This window comes from Capricornis sumatraensis, chromosome 11 (genome assembly GCF_032405125.1).
Source record: "Capricornis sumatraensis isolate serow.1 chromosome 11, serow.2, whole genome shotgun sequence".
NCBI lineage: Eukaryota > Metazoa > Chordata > Mammalia > Artiodactyla > Bovidae > Capricornis > Capricornis sumatraensis.
The window spans coordinates 45,128,207-45,143,973 of record NC_091079.1 but is presented as its reverse complement, the minus strand read 5'-3'; the positions used below and the strand labels follow the sequence as shown (position 1 = coordinate 45,143,973).

The 15,767-nt window shown below is 40.4% G+C and overlaps 1 protein-coding gene across 2 annotated transcripts in view; it reads left to right on the top strand.

Annotated features, from left to right (window-relative positions):
- Window positions 1-455, top strand: part of CA8 (carbonic anhydrase 8) — a 66,399-nt gene extending 65,944 nt beyond the window's left edge. For both annotated transcript variants that reach the window (XM_068983919.1, XM_068983918.1), the window contains one exon: window positions 49-455. In XM_068983919.1, coding sequence (XP_068840020.1) covers window positions 49-183 — 135 coding nt within the window. In that variant the 3' untranslated portion in view covers window positions 184-455. The remainder of the gene's footprint in view (window positions 1-48) is intronic.
- The last annotated feature ends 15,312 nt before the right edge of the window (window positions 456-15,767 follow it).

Below are 15,767 nucleotides of genomic sequence, written 5' to 3'. Positions count from 1 at the left end.
TCATGGCCGGTCGACAATTAATCTGTTTTGTTCTGCTTTTATTTTCAGATTGAAGAATTTCGAAGGCTGAGGACACACGTGAAGGGGGCAGAGCTCGTGGAGGGCTGTGATGGGATTTTGGGAGACAATTTTAGGCCCACTCAGCCGCTCAGTGACAGAGTCATTAGAGCTGCGTTTCAGTAGCCAAAGAAAACAGGAGCTGACGTATCTGCATCTGGGTACGTGTGGATTAAGTGAGGAAACAGGCACACAGTTGGGCCTGCATGTGAAAACAGCTCTCATGATGAACCTGTTAATTTAACAGTGTGAATGCACTTCATTGAAATTTAGGACACATTCTCAAGCCCCATTCATTACAGGTCAGGTGGTTTGTAAAAATTTCATGCCCTATTAGGGAAAAATCTACATTCCTTATGTTTTTCCAGCAGTGCAGCCTTTCATTCTATTGATAGGTTTTGCTTTAATATCAGCTTTCATAAGGGAAGGCACTTGAGGCAGGGTAACGGTGACACGCAAGTCCTTCTTCTTTGGTACTTTGCTGTGTTGTCGTAGCTTGAAACTGCAGCTGTTATCTCCTGATGAATGGGGAGCATGAAGAAACGGACGGGGAGTTGTGAAGCCTCAAAGCTGGCCACTTGTCCAGTGAAGATTTGGTCATCTTGCTTATTGGGGTAGGTAGTGAGGGTAGATCAGGCCAGAGTGATAATACTTAACCCTATGGAAATGATTTTATTCAATAGATCAAGAAGCACTTGGTGATTATATAAAAGCAGCATGTTTCTTTACTGATGGAATATATAATATTCTATACATTCTAATGTATTGGATTCAATGTATGTGTTACTTACCCTTAAGGAGCTAACAAAATAAACATCACAAACAAGGAAAATATAAAATATATATAAATGCCTGCATACTGGGTCACTTCTTCACTTTGTAGATTGACCAGGGTCACATACCTAGGTCAGTGTGTTGCTATGAAACCGCTGCTTCCTGTGAGAAGAAAGTGCCTGTTGGAACAGTTTCCTAGGAATCAGGACAGAGCTCTGATTGTTTAGTGGTCTGTTGGGAGTATGTCTTCTCACTGTGTGTCAGTGGTCCAGTGGATGGGGGAGTCACAGAGGAACTGAAATCTCTAGCCTCTAAGAGCTCACAGTCTGGGACTTCCTTGGTGGTCCAGTGGTTAAGACTTACTTTCCTGGAAGAGTGTGTGGATTCGATCCTGGTCAGGGAGCTAAAATCCCATATTCCTTATGGCCAAAATAACAAAGTGTAAAACAGAGGCAACATTGTAACAAATTCAATAAAGACTTCAAAAGTTGTCCACATCAAAAATTATTTTAAAAAACAAAGCTTAAGCCTGAGATGGTGAGCAGGACAATGTAAAAACATTTCAAAAGTACAGTTACAAATTATAATAAATTCCATGAATGAGAAGAACAAAAATGTGGAGTGGAGAAGATTTTGGCTATAGGGAATATCTTTGCAAAGACCCTCGAGGGTCTCTTCCCTGTGGAGATGGTAAGACTTTGATGCGCTGAGATGCCTGAAAGAAGACCCCTGAGTCTGGGGTGTGGAAATGAAAGGGAGGGCCAGGTGGGGCCCTGTCAGCTGCGTTAGACGTCTTTATCTCATTGTCAATGTGTTGACATCTAAGGGTTCTCAGGGGAGTGGCCTGACCCCTGTATATTCTCAGGAGATCACAGTGGCTGGAGAATGAATGGACTGGATTACTGTGGGCCAGGCTGGGGGAGTAGAAAGGTATTTTAGAAGTCCATTGGGTAACCAAGGTGCAAGGCCTGGAGGCTTGGGTACCACACTAGAAACAGTGTGGATGGAGAGAGGTTTACATTTGTGAAAGAGTCCTTGAAAGTGAAATCTAGGGGTAAGTTGGATGTGAGGAAGAGGAGATGGAATTATCAGTGATAACAACTGGGGTTTGGGGCTTTAGGAACTATGTAGGCAGAGTGACAACAGGGAAGCTGGAGGGGATTCTGTCTGAGATGCAGAGATGGGACTGAGAGTGGCTTGTCAATCACAACAGTGGGGGGACCCTTCATGAAGGAAGCTGGAATTTCAAGAGTGGAGATCAGAAAAGAGGTCTGAACAGAATGTGGGAGTTGTGGGCATAGATTATGTGTGTCTGCACGTGTGCATACATATTATGTTCCAGTAATACATGGGGATGACCTCATGTGTTCATAAAACCTTATGGGTTGCTTGATGACAAGTTAACCAAAGCACCGGAAAGTTAGGTCATTTACCCAGAGTTGCTGAGCAGTGGAAGTGGAAGTTGGACTCGGGCAGCCTGATTGACAGAGCCGTTTGTCATAAGCACTAAGGGTCAGAGGTCAGGAGCATCTCCACACTCGGGCCCTCGGGACAGCAGGAGTGTGAGGGATGTAGGTTGCAGTGGGCAGAAGTGGCGTTTGAAGGGAGAAGGTGGAGGCACCTTGTGATGACGGCTGGTTCCCCCAGCTATCTGTTTTGCTCGTGGTAATGTATATATGGGGCCTCCCTGGCTGCTTAGCATGAAAGAACCTACCTGTAGCAAGAGACCCGCGTTCAGTCCCTGGGTCGGGAAGATCCTCTGGAGCAAGGCACACCTCCAGTGTTCTCATACATATAGTATTCAGTATGGAGTGGAGTGTACCCACTCCAGTATTCTTTCCTGGAGAACGCCATGGACAGAGAAGCCTTGTGGGCTCCAGCGCATGGGTTCATACAGAGTCAGACACGACTGAGTGACTCATCTGTGGTGGCGGCAGCAGCAGCAGCGTGTATGTGGCAGCACTGCTCTCTCACTTCATCCCGCTCCCTCCTTTCCCCTTGCTGTGTCCACACCTTCATCCTCTAAGTCTGTGTCTCTATTTCTGACCTGGAAATAGATTAAGCTGTACCATTTTTCTAGATTCCACATATATGCGTTAATATATTTTTCTCCTTCTGACTTCACTGTATGACCATCTCTTGGTCTGTCCCTATCTCTACAGATGACCCAATTTCATTCCAAATGAAGCCTTTTTTTTTTTTTTTAAACAAAAGAAATTCTGGAACTTTCTATATGAGGGGTGGGGAATGAGCCAATAGGTGGACAAGGATGAAGATGCTGTTTCTTGAGGGGCTAATCCTAGCAGTGAAGTCTGAAAAGTTGCCAAGGGATGGAATTCTAAGCACAAGTGTAGGCTGACTTTTGTTATGGGAATGGACACTTTTCCATGCAGTCAGAGGAAGGAAGGAGGTGGTGGTTTATAGACAGTTCTTTGTGACTTGCGTTTTGTGACTTGCTTTACCGTTTAAGGGGGATTGGGGAAGAGCTGGGAGTCGGGGAGGGAAGCTGGAAGAAGCTGGGAGCAGAGGGTGGGGAGAGGGGTGCAGGCAGGACTCATCAGAGGGCAGGCAGAGAGGCACAGTGAGGCTGGTGAACATGAGTTTATGAATTTATCCAGCGTAGGTTTGGTATACTCTTCTGTGAATATCAGTAACTATAAATGATACTTGGCTTGAGTTTTTGATCCATATCTTGCCCTCCATGCAAATTGCCTCTCTAAATATCTAAATAATTATCCCTATGTTATCTCTGTCTTACACACACATACACACACATACCCTTAAATGTTTATGAGGAGATTGCATATATTTCAGATACATATGTTTCATATTCATTGTATGATAGGAAGACAACGTGTAATTCTCAAAGTTTTCAGTTAATTACAGTATAGATATTTTAAGAGAGAGGATGGATTGCTATCCTTGTCTTGGTGGCTGAGATTCTTGAAAGGGGGTCATTTTTCCCCAGATTCCTAAGAATGGCGTAGAAATTCTCTCAAAGAGGTGTTCACTTCTGACTGTATCCTTTCATGAATACATTTTTGATGCTTTTATCTTGAAATGTGTAATACAAATCTAGTCATACTTCTACATAAAAATTATATTGGGAAATCAGACTTATGGATGTGTGCTTTTTATTTGATATTTAATAATGCCCTAAGGCAGGTAATTCAAATTTTTATTAAAGTGAAATGATTTGACAGTCAGACTTTGAATTTAATGCATGAATGTTTCATTTAAGCTCTTAGAACTGAGAAGGAAAAAAACTTTTTTTCTGATGGCTTTCTAAAAAAATGTTCAAAATAATTCAGATTTATTTTAGCTGTGCTTTACTAAAATAACTTTAGTTTGGGGATTTAAAATGACATTCATTTTTACATGACATGTCTAGACATCTGGAGGGTTTTGATAACCAGGACTTATTATTCCCATGAATCACCTGGGACTTTTTATATTACCATTTAAGAAGTATGAACTATGGTTTTGTACTTATTTGAAGAGTTCACATATAACTCATCCAGATACAAGGCTAGTTCAGATTTCTGGGAGCCAGTTTACCCATCGAACTTTATGGATGTAGGAGAACCTAACCTTAGTCGCAACAAACCAGAAATAAGACCAAGCTTTCTGGCCAGTTTCTTCGCTGCCCTTGGCATAATAATGTGACTTCAAAGACCCAGAAAGGGTCTCTACCCAAATATGAGGGTAAATTTGACACAGGGATCTTTCAGAAATACTTACTTTCTTTTTCTTCCATTTTTTTTTTTTGTTTCCTAATCTATTGGGAGCACACTGATCATTTCCCCTTTTAAGGGAGGGAAAGGAGATTATCTAGAATTTTTTGACATTGGTTTTTACAGAAAACAATTATGATTAGCTATAGTTACTGCAAACGTGTGTACTTTAACAATATTTGAGTCACAGGGGATTCAGGCTAATATATGAACAGTCATAATAGCTTTCTAAAAAAATTGACTCATATTTAATGAAACAAACAGGCAAGTAATTATTTCATTGGAAGGTTAGTATTATTGTATTTGACGCTACCTGTGACATTTATTACATCTAAGAATATGATGTTATAAGTTGCAAAAGTACACATGGGGAAGAGTTCAGTACAGTCTGAATATGACTTCAGGCTCTATCATAATATTGATACTAACCTTCGAATGAAATAATTACTTGCCTGTTTTTTTTCATTAAATATTAGCCAATTATTAGAAAGCTATTCTGTTTAAAAATGTGCCTGTTTCCCCTGTGACTCAGTTTAATTGTTAAGCAGCACACATGTTTACAGTAACTATAGTTAGTTATAACTATTTTCTGTAAAAACCAATGCTGCAGAACTCTAATTAAGGGGAAACTATAAGTGTGCTCCAAATAGATTAGAAAAAAAAAAAACAGAAAAAAGGAAGATGATAAAAGATAAGTAAGTATCTCTGAATGATTCTTGTGTCAAACTTACCCTCATATTTGGGCAGAGACCCTTTCTGGGTCTTTGAAGTCACATTCAGACTGTACTGAAGTCTTCCCCGTGTATACTTTTGCAGTTAATAATGCTGTCTTCTTAAGTTTAGTAAATGCTATAGCTAGCATCAATATCTTATCAGTTTTCTTTTATAACCTGACAAAGTTGGAGGTTAGAAAAGGACAAGCCATTATGGAAAAAGAGGGGCTTTGTGGGGAAGGGATAATGTCAACTCTGAATGACCAAGTAGGCAAAAGCTATTATCCTTCCAGGATAAATGGAAAGCTCAGAGCCATATTTTTAGTCAATAGAACTTGGACTTGACTCACTCTAATAATTTAATATGATATACAGCATTAAGGTGAGAAATGAGAGCTCAATGGATATAGCTGTTTTCTATTTACTATATCATATAGAATTGTCCAAAAATGAATGAATTTCCTAAAGGACTTCAAAATGATTTCAAGAAAAGGCCAAAATACCAAGGGTGCTCAACCCATCTATTATGTGTTTATTGTATGATATGAAAGTTGTTATTAATCCAAGAATGGAAAATATCAAAATTGTATAGACATTTCTTCAAGATGACCAAAGAAGGAAAATAAGCCTTCCTTCCATATCTGTCTCTTTTTTTGTGTGTGTTGAAATGTTAATAATTTATTGAGGGTAAGATTGCTGAATGATTTATGCCTCCCCCTTCACTTGAATTTAAACAAAATTGTATTTGGGAGGAAGAAAAGAAAACATTTTGCAGTCATGGGTCAGCTTTTATGTTGAACATTAATATGTTAGGACACCTTAAGTATAGTAGATTTCATCATTTTAAACTTCATATATTTTCTATAAGAAAGACACTGAGACCGGGGTCATCTCACCTAAACATGTTGTATTGTGTCTCTTTCCTCATGGATGCTCATTATTAGTATTTCCTCAAATCAATTTTTAAATATTATTTTTCCAGTTTGGGGCTTATTAAGAAAAGATTGTTCACAAAGAAGCATTCATTTCATTTTCCACCTCATTCACTGTCAGTTCTTTCCAGCTCTTCCTTTCCATGATGAAGTTCATAGAACTTCACTTGCTCAGTCATGTCTGACTCTTTGCAACCCCATGGACTGCAGCACACCAGGCTTCCCTGTCCTTCACCATCTCCTGGAACTTGCTCAAATTCATGTCCATTGAATTGGTGATGCCATCCAACCATCTCGTCTTCTGTCGTCCCCTCTGTCATCAAAACTTAGGAAAGCTTGTTTGTCATAGACCCAGGGAACTGTGAAAACCCAGCACATAAAGGGGCCTTGCCAGAGGACGCTTGCTGTTGGAGTCCTCATGGTTCAGCCTAGCGGGCCTCCTCTCTTTGTAGGTGAATCACCTACACCCACAGCCTCTGTTACCACCAAATGCAGATAACCCTCATTCATATGCCTGCACCAGGCCTCCCTGTTAAGCTCTGGAATTGGATGCCCAACTGGTTGCATGACTTTTCTTCTGCATGTGCCAAAGACCTATATACTGAGTTTCAGACTCAGTATATAAAAGATTGAATCTATGATCTTAGTTTTTTTAAACAAAATTCTTTTGTTTCTGTTCAGATCCACTTGGTTACTTTTGTGTGTTTTTTCAAAAAATATTGATTTTTATTTATTTATTTGACTGCGCCAGGGATTAGTTGCAACACATGGGATCTCTTTTTAGTTGCAGCAGGTGGGATCTAGTCCCCTGCCCAGGGATGTAGCCCAGGCCCCCTGCATTGGGAGGATGGAGTCTTAGTCACTGGGCCACCAGAGAAGTGCCACCATCATCCTTTGCAGACTAGCCTTTCTTCCAGTTTTCTCATGGTCCATCCATATTGCTGCAAATGACATTATTTCATTCTTTTTATGGCCGAGTAATAGTCTATTGTGTATATGTAATACATCTTCTTTTTCCATTCCTCTGTTGATGGACATTTAGAATGCTTCCACATCCTGGCTATTGTAAATAGTGTGGCAGTGAAAACTGGGGTGCATGCATCTTTTTAAATTATATATGTATGTATCTTTTTGAACTATCTCTCAGTGTATGCCCAAGAGTGGGATTGCTGGGTCATATGGTAACTCATATGGAAAACTCAGCAGTGGCCACAGGTCATGGCAAATAGATGGGGAGACAGTGGAAACAGTGTCAGACTTTATTTTGGGGGGCTCCAAAATCACCACAGATGGTGACTGCAGCCATGAAATTAAAAGACGCTTACTCCTTGGAAGGAAAGTTATGACCAAACTAGACAGCATATTCAAAAGCAGAGACATTACTTTGCCAACAAAGGTCTGTCTAGTCAAGGCTATGGTTTTTCCAGTGGTCATGTATGGATGTGAGAGTTGAACTATAAAGAAAGCTGAGCACCGAAGAATTCATGCTTTTGAACTGTGATATTGGAGAAGACTCTTGAGAGTCCCTTGGACTGCAAGGAGATCCAACCAGTCCATCCTAAAGGAGATCAGTCCTGGGTGTTCACTGGAAAGACTGATTTTGAAGCTGACACTCCAATACTTTGGCCACCTCATGTGAAGAGCTGACTCATTTGAAAAGACTGTGATGCTGGGAAAGATCGAAGGCACGAGGAGAAGGGAACGACAGAGGATGAGATGGCTGGATGGCATCACTGACTTGATGGACCTGGGTTTGGGCAGACTCTGGGAGTTGGTGATGGACAGGGAGGCCTGGGATGCTGCAGTTCATGGGGTCACAAAGAATCGGACATGACTGAGTGACCGAACTGAACTGAACTGAACTGATGGTAACTCTATTTTTAGTCCTTTAAGGAACCTTCGTATAGTCTCTGTAGTGGCTGTACCAATTTACATTCCCACCAGCAGTGCAGGAGGGTACCTTTTTCTTCACACTCCTTCCTTATTTCCTGCTTTTAGTCCTTTTATGATGGCCATTCTGATCATTCTGATCCTTCAGTTTTAATTAAACAAACAGGCCAGTTAAAACTGGTTTTGGTAGCATACAATGCTAAAATAGTCTAGACATAATGTCCAATATCTTATACAGAATCTGAAATATTTGTTGGATAATAACCTAGATAGCATATTTAAAAGCAGAGACATTACTTTGCCAACAAAGGTCCATCTAGTCAAGGTTATGGTTTTTCCAGTGGTCATGTATGGATGTGAGAGTTGGACTGTGAAGAAAGCTGAGTGCCAAAGAATTGATGCTTTTGAACTGTGGTGTTGGAGAAGGCTCTTGAGAGTCCCTTGGACTGCAAGGAGATCCAGCCAGTCCATTCTGAAGGAGATCAGCCCTGGGATTTCTTTGGAGGTAATGTTGCTGAAGCTGAAACTCCAGTACTTTGGCCACCTGATGCGAAGAGTTGACTCATTGGAAAAGACTCTGATGCTGGGAGGGATTGGAGGCAGGAGGAGAAGGGGACAACAGAGGATGAGATGGCTGGATGGCATCACCGACTTGATGGACGTGAGTCTGAGTGAACTCCGGAGTTGGTGATGGACAGGGAGGCCTGGCGTGCTGCGATTTATGGGGTCACAAAGAGTTGGACACAGCTGAGCAACTGAACTGAACTGAATATGGAGGTTTCTCCTATCAAGAGATTTGACACTATGTAATATCATTTGCAGGCTTCCCTGGTAGCTCAGCTGATAAAGAAACTGTCTGCATTGCAGGGGACCCTGGTTCAATCCCTGGGTCGGTAAGATCCCCTGGAGAAGGGATAGGCTACCTACTCCAGTATTAATGGGCTTCCCTGGTGGCTCAGATGGTTAAGAATCTGCCTGCAATGCGGGAGACCTGGGTTTGATCCCTGGGTTGGGAAGATCTGGAGGAGGGCATGGTAACTTACTCTAGTATTCTTGCCCAGAGAATCCCCATGGACAGAGAATCCTGACGGGCTACAGTCCATCAGGTCCAAAGAGTTGGACACGACTGAGCAATAAAAGTACAGCAATACCATTCTCAGAATAAATTAATTGTTAAAACAGTAAAACCATGTTGGTTTTGGATGAGTCTGTTTTCTATCATGTCTGTGTAGTCAAAGCTGTGATTTTTCCATTAGTCATTTACAGATGTGAGAGTTGGACCATAAAGCAAGGTGAGTGCTGAACAATTGATGCTTTTGAACTGTGGCTCTGGAGAAGACTCTTGAAAGTCCCTTGGGTTGGAAGGAGAACAAACCAGTCAATCCTAAAGGAAATCAACCCTGAATATTTATTGGAAGAACTGATGCTGAAGCTGAAGCTCCAATACTTTGGTCACCTAATGCAAAGAGCCAACTCTTTGGAAAAGACTCTGATGCTGGGAAAGATTGAAAGCAGGAGGAGAAGGGAATGATGGAGGATGAGATGCTTGGATGGCATCACAGACTCAATTGGCATGAGTTTGAATGAACTCTGGGAGATGGTGACAGACAGGGAAACCTGGCGTGCTGCAGTCCATGGGGTCGCGAACAGACACGACTTATCAACTGAAAAACAACAAATTTTCTATCACATTGGTTCTTTAAATGCCTGCGCAATTTCTAAATTCTTATACTTTTAGTGGTTAGAAACTCACAAGTTTTGACGGCTTGTCTGTAGAATATATTTTCAAAGACATCTTAGAAGCGTGGAGTTGAATTGGATCTCAGAAAGTTAGTTAATCTAGTCTTCTGCCTGAAGAGGCCTTCAACTAAATTATTACAGATGGTTGATTTCCATATCTAGGAACAAGCAAACAAACCTTCATTGTATGAGATACCTACTTCAGAGGTTTTTTATTTTAACTCCTGCATAATGCAAAAGGAAAAATAAAAACAAAAAAACCTCAAGAAATAGTCTCCTGGTAAAGTACGAACTGAATTGGAGCACCATTTTGATAGTGATATTTTTTATGGTTTACCATAAATGAATATTTTTGATGAATGTATTCCAAGATTTATGTTTTTCTTGTGTTAGCAGCATGTGAGATTTCCAGTAACCTTTATGGTACAGAGAAGCTCATGTAATTTTTCACAAACATGAATGAATGTTGATTTTAATTTTAGTTGAGGTACAACCAATGGTTCTCTAATGGTATCTTTTATTTCAAGAATGATTATATTTAGTGGGTCCCAGCAATAAAATCACTGTAATGAGGAATAAAAGATTGTAAATAAGAATAACAGTGTTATTAATCATCTAAATTAGTCATTTATGGCACATTTCTGGACCTGAAATATTTCCATAGGAAATAATGCTAAAATCCACATTTACTTATAATTAGACATAATACAAACCTGCTCCTTAAAATAGTTGCTCAAATCCCAATTCAACTTAATTTCATTGACTTTGATTTCTGGACTGAAAGCATTAAACTTGAACCTAGTGAAAAATGTGTAATATGTGCATTCAATTAAGAAGTAATTAGATACTCAATCACCCTTACAACACACTTGGGATTAGGGAAGAAGGAAGAAAAATGTGACTCACTGTTGTGTATAAAACAGTTCTGTTAATGAGTTTAGTGCTAATTGAGATTGAGAAAGTGTCACAATAGCATAAGGTAGATTTGCTTGGGAAGAACTTTAAAAGCTAAGTTTAGCGGTTTATGATACTTCGGTGCAGAAGCGTTGGATATGACTTAGCAGTTAAACAATAACAACATGTATGCAATATACAAAGCAACCTGATGTGTTCTTGAGTTTTGGTTACAGTTTGAAAATGTGTTTACTTTATTATTTTATTTTGACTGTGCTGGGTCTTTGTTGCACTTTACAGGCTTCCCCTTGTGCCAGCTTCTCATGTTGCAGAGCATGGTCTATAAGTGCGTGGGCGTCAGTAATTGTGGCTCCCAGTCGCTGGAGCACAGGCTTAGCAGTTGTGGCACACAGGCGGAGTTGCTCTGCAGCACGTGGGATCTTCCTGGACTGGGGATGGAACCCATGTCCCCTGCACTGGCAGGCGGATTCTTTACTATGAACCACCAGAGAAACCCTACACCTTCATTCTAAGTGACACATTCTAGCGAGCGATGACAGGAAAGAACGAACGCTGTTTTGTGTTTCAGACCCTGGGCTATATTTTATCTCATTTAATCCTCACGTTGATCTCATGAGGCATGTTCTTTTATTTTCATTTTAGAAATAAAGACCCTAAGTCTGAGAGGGGTTGAATAACTTGCTCAGGTCACAGACAGTACACTGCAAACCCAAGGTTCACACCCAGGCAGGTTTCATTGCAAACCCTGAGCTCTTTTCACTGCACATTTCAAATAACAAAGGGCAGATAATTATGAAGTCCTTGCATATCTTTGCCTCCTTATCTCTCTTTTAAAAAAATTTATTTATTTATTTATTGGCTGCACCACAAAGCATGTGGGATCTTAGCTTGTCAACCAGGGATTGAACCTGTGCTCTCTATGCATTAGAAAGTAGAGTCTTAAGCACTGGACCACCAGGGAAGTCCTTCCTTATCTCTTTAGATAGGTTCCTAGGATTGAGATTTCTAGGGAAAAAGGACATCCAAGTTTTCACTTTTGGTATCACATTGCTAATATCCCCAGTTGCTGCTCAGTCACTCAGTCGTGTCTGACTCTTTGTGACCCCATGGACTGTAGGCAGCCAGGCTCCTCTGTCCATGGGATTTCCCAGGCAAGAATATTAGAGTGGATTGCCGTTCTCTTCTCCAGGGAATCTTCCCAACCCAAGGGACTAAACCCATGTCTCTTGTGTCTCCTGAATTGGCAAGCTGATTCTTTACCAATAGCGCCACCTGGGAAGGCCCAATATCCCCTAAGTGTTAGGCTAATTTATGCTTGCATCATGGGTTCAAGGTGTTTTTGCCCTTTTAAAAATTGGTCACTTTATGCTTTTCACCTCTTTTCTCATCTCCTTTTTCACTCCTCGCTGTCTTGAAATGTGTTCATCTCCATTTACCTATTGAAATTTCTGTGGCAAGAGTCACTCTTTGATTTTCTTTCTGTTCTTTTTCCCTGTGTCTCTAAATAGAACACATGTTCGCAGCAGAAAATTCAAATAATACACAATAGAATGAAGCAACAAGTGTCTCTCAAACCCTCCTGTCAGTGATGAGCACTGGGTTGAATGTGGAGGCCCCCTGTGGCTCAGCGGCAGATGGATGGCTTGGGTTCCATTCTGACTCCACCACCAGTTATCTGTGTGACCTTGACAAAGTTACTAATACCTCTGAGTCTCTTTCTTTCTTTTTAAAAAATTTTTAAATATTTTTTATTGTAGTATGAAGACTCTGCTTTTGGAGATTTTTTTACTGAATTATCTTACTTAAAGAGGGACACAGCAGTGGGTTATCAATTAGCTGAACCAAACTCCCTGAAACAAAGGTCAGCCAAGCAACTCTGCAACTTCTAAGAAGGACACGTGTGCACATGTGCTTTTTTATTTTTGAGAGCTTTTCAGGAAGTTCTTCAGTGGTAATTTGATTTGCGCTCATTCCCTAGGGAGTCTTCATAGAAGATAATTTAAGGTTCAGAAATAGTCACATGAAAGATAGCATCTGTTATAATTATATTGAAATAGCTGATGATTTAGAAGACTTGTTAAGATTATGGCCTTACTTCAAGGTCTCATTATGAACAATGATCATTGGGTAATAGAAAATTTCCTTTTATAGTTGAACTTTCTTATTATTTATATATAGATAAATGAGTATTTGGAGGAAGTCCTAACGAGGGAGAAAGTCAGCCTGATTACCTTTGTATATTTCAAATGTCATTTCTTTAGATTATTATAGCAGGTAAATAAAAAAAAAAGTTTTTACAGTATTGTGTTGGTTTCTGCCATACAACAACGTGAATCAGCCATAATTATATATATATCCCCCTCCCAGTTCAGCCTCCCTCTTCTCCCCAGATCCCAGCTCTCTAGGTGATCACAGCACAGAGCTGAGCTCTCTGTGTTTTATAGAAACTTCTCACCAGCTATCCACTTTACACACAATAGCATATATATATTGATGCTATTTTCTCCATTTGTCCCACTCTCTCCCTTCCCCACTGTGTCCACAAGTCCATTCTGTATATCTGTGTCACCTTTCCTTCCCTGCAAGTAAATTTATGTTCTGATTACCCAATGATAGACTTATTAGAGAAAGTTTAGAAAATATAAAAATGCGTAAAAAGGAGCTTGTGCATCAAATCATGCTAATCCATTAAACAGAAAGGCTTTTAGTTTTGCTTCCACCATGAAGTGTGTTAAAATAACAGGAAAGAGATTTTTTTTTTTTTAAGTATGAAAACTTACAAGGTTAGAGAAAACGAAGACACGGCAGGAACAGAATTTTGGAAGCAGGTGGTTGTGCAGGAATAGATTTATCACACATGAGGAACAAGGCTGTTTAATGATGGTATCTCTCAAAGTCCCAGGAATTGGTGGCAACGGATGTGTCTAGAAGTTGAAGGAGGCTCAAATCATCTGGACTTGTTAATAGCTGTTGGAGAAGCAGTTACATCTTCAAGAGCCCTCCTAATCTGCGGTGGATCCCTGGAAGTCCTTATGCTGTGATGAAGGGAGAGTTCCTCTTAGAGCACATAGGCTCGATTGAGGGTTGGGAAACCTTTCTGAAGACAGGGCGATTAAATAACATCTTTACAGTGCACCTCCTCCCCCACTCATCCGTCAATACCCTGGCAGGAAGACCTCTACTCAAACGGCAGATGTGCTTGACCAAAGTAATCCAAGCAAACAGGTGTGGGATCCAGGAAACAGGAGACCCGACAAAGGGGAAAGGCAAAGGAGATCCCCAGAGTGATGGTGCAGTGAGGTGGCCAGCGTGGAGGGTGTGAGTCTGGATTTTAGCAGGCGAGAAGGTTCTAGAACGGCTTCCTCCAGAAATACAAAGTTGATAGACTGCGTGATATGTCTTAACTTCTTGAGAGGAGAGTCGGACAATTGTAGGCAATTTGGGATTGAGTACCTAGGTGGGGAAAGCTTGAAATAACAGTTCATTCCAGAGAAAACAAAAAGTTGTGCAAGAAAGGAAAATGAATGATATATTAATATAGGTAGTTCAGCTCTGAATAATATTTCTATTTTTGCTAAGTTACTTCAGTCGTGTCCGACTCTTTGCAACCCTATGGACTGTAGCCCACCAGACTCCTCTGTAAACTGGAGTGGGTTTGAATTCCCTCCTCCAGAGGATTTTCCCAACCCAGGGATCAAACCTGCGTCTTTTATGTCTCCTGCATTCGCAGGTAGGTTGTTTACCATAACACCACCTGGGAAGCCGGATAATATTTACATCATCACAATAAAAGACATTGAATATTGATCCTACCAAAATTACTGTATACTGTATTGGGACGTTGAAGGGAAGGGTTTACAGTGTGTGATGTGTGTGTGTGTGTAGAGTGGTGGTGGCTGAGAGAAGGAAAATAGGATCTATCTATCTGTCTTTTGTCTAATTGATGTTTTGGACCATGGTAGCTTAATTTTTTGCTTCCCTCATGGCTCAGGTGGTAAAGAATCTGCCTGCAATGCAGTAAACCCAGGTTCGATCTCTGAGTTGGGAAGATCCCTTGGAGGAAGGAACGGCAATCCAGCCCATTATTCTTGCCTGGAGAATCCCCATGGACAGAGGAGCCTGGTGGACTATGGTCCATGGAATTGCAAAGAGCTGGACATGACTGAGTGATTAAGCACAGTGCACGCAGCTTAATTTTTAGAATAATTGGATATACTCTTAAAATGAAATTGAATTACTTTCATAAACTTGGAATCTCTGTCTCTAGAACACCCTTTCCCAACTGTGTTCTGCAGAGCAGTGTTCCCTCGAGATGTTTGTTCGATTAAGAGGTGACTGTTCCCGTACGTTGGGAAATCCTGAATATAATATTTTCCTTTTGGAGATTAACAGTGCACATTAGCGTATTAGAGACAAATGATTTAGTATGAAAGAATCATGTTTTACTCAATTTGATCAGAGTTTTCACTGTTTTTTTGACTATAGATCCATTTTTTCCACCTAACTTCCAGAGTTATGTGGAACGTATTTGAGCAAGTGGCAGGGGGGCCTCCAGTTTATTTTCCTTTTTTCAAAAAATTCATGCAGGCTGACCTTTAGGCTTCCTTTAAAAAGCTCTAAAATTCTGAGGCTTGACAATGTGGATCATCAGTTAGTTTTATGTCAGTCACTTTGATTTATAATTTGTTGGGTTATAGTTGTCAAATGCATATATAAACAGCATCCTATTTTACCTTCAAAATCATATCTTTGAGGCATAATCTTAAAATATTTGATCATGGCTCACTATCTTATTTGAAATTTAGTTTGGAAACATATACCCTAGCATTATTAATGTTTTCTAATAAATTGTTCCATATAGGGAATACCAGCCCACCTGACCTGCCTCTTGAGAAACCTATATGCAGGTCAGGAAGCAACAGTTAGAACTGGACATGGAACAACAGACTGGTTTCAAATAGGAAAACGAGTACATCAAGGCTGTATATTGTCACCCTGCTTATTTAACTTAT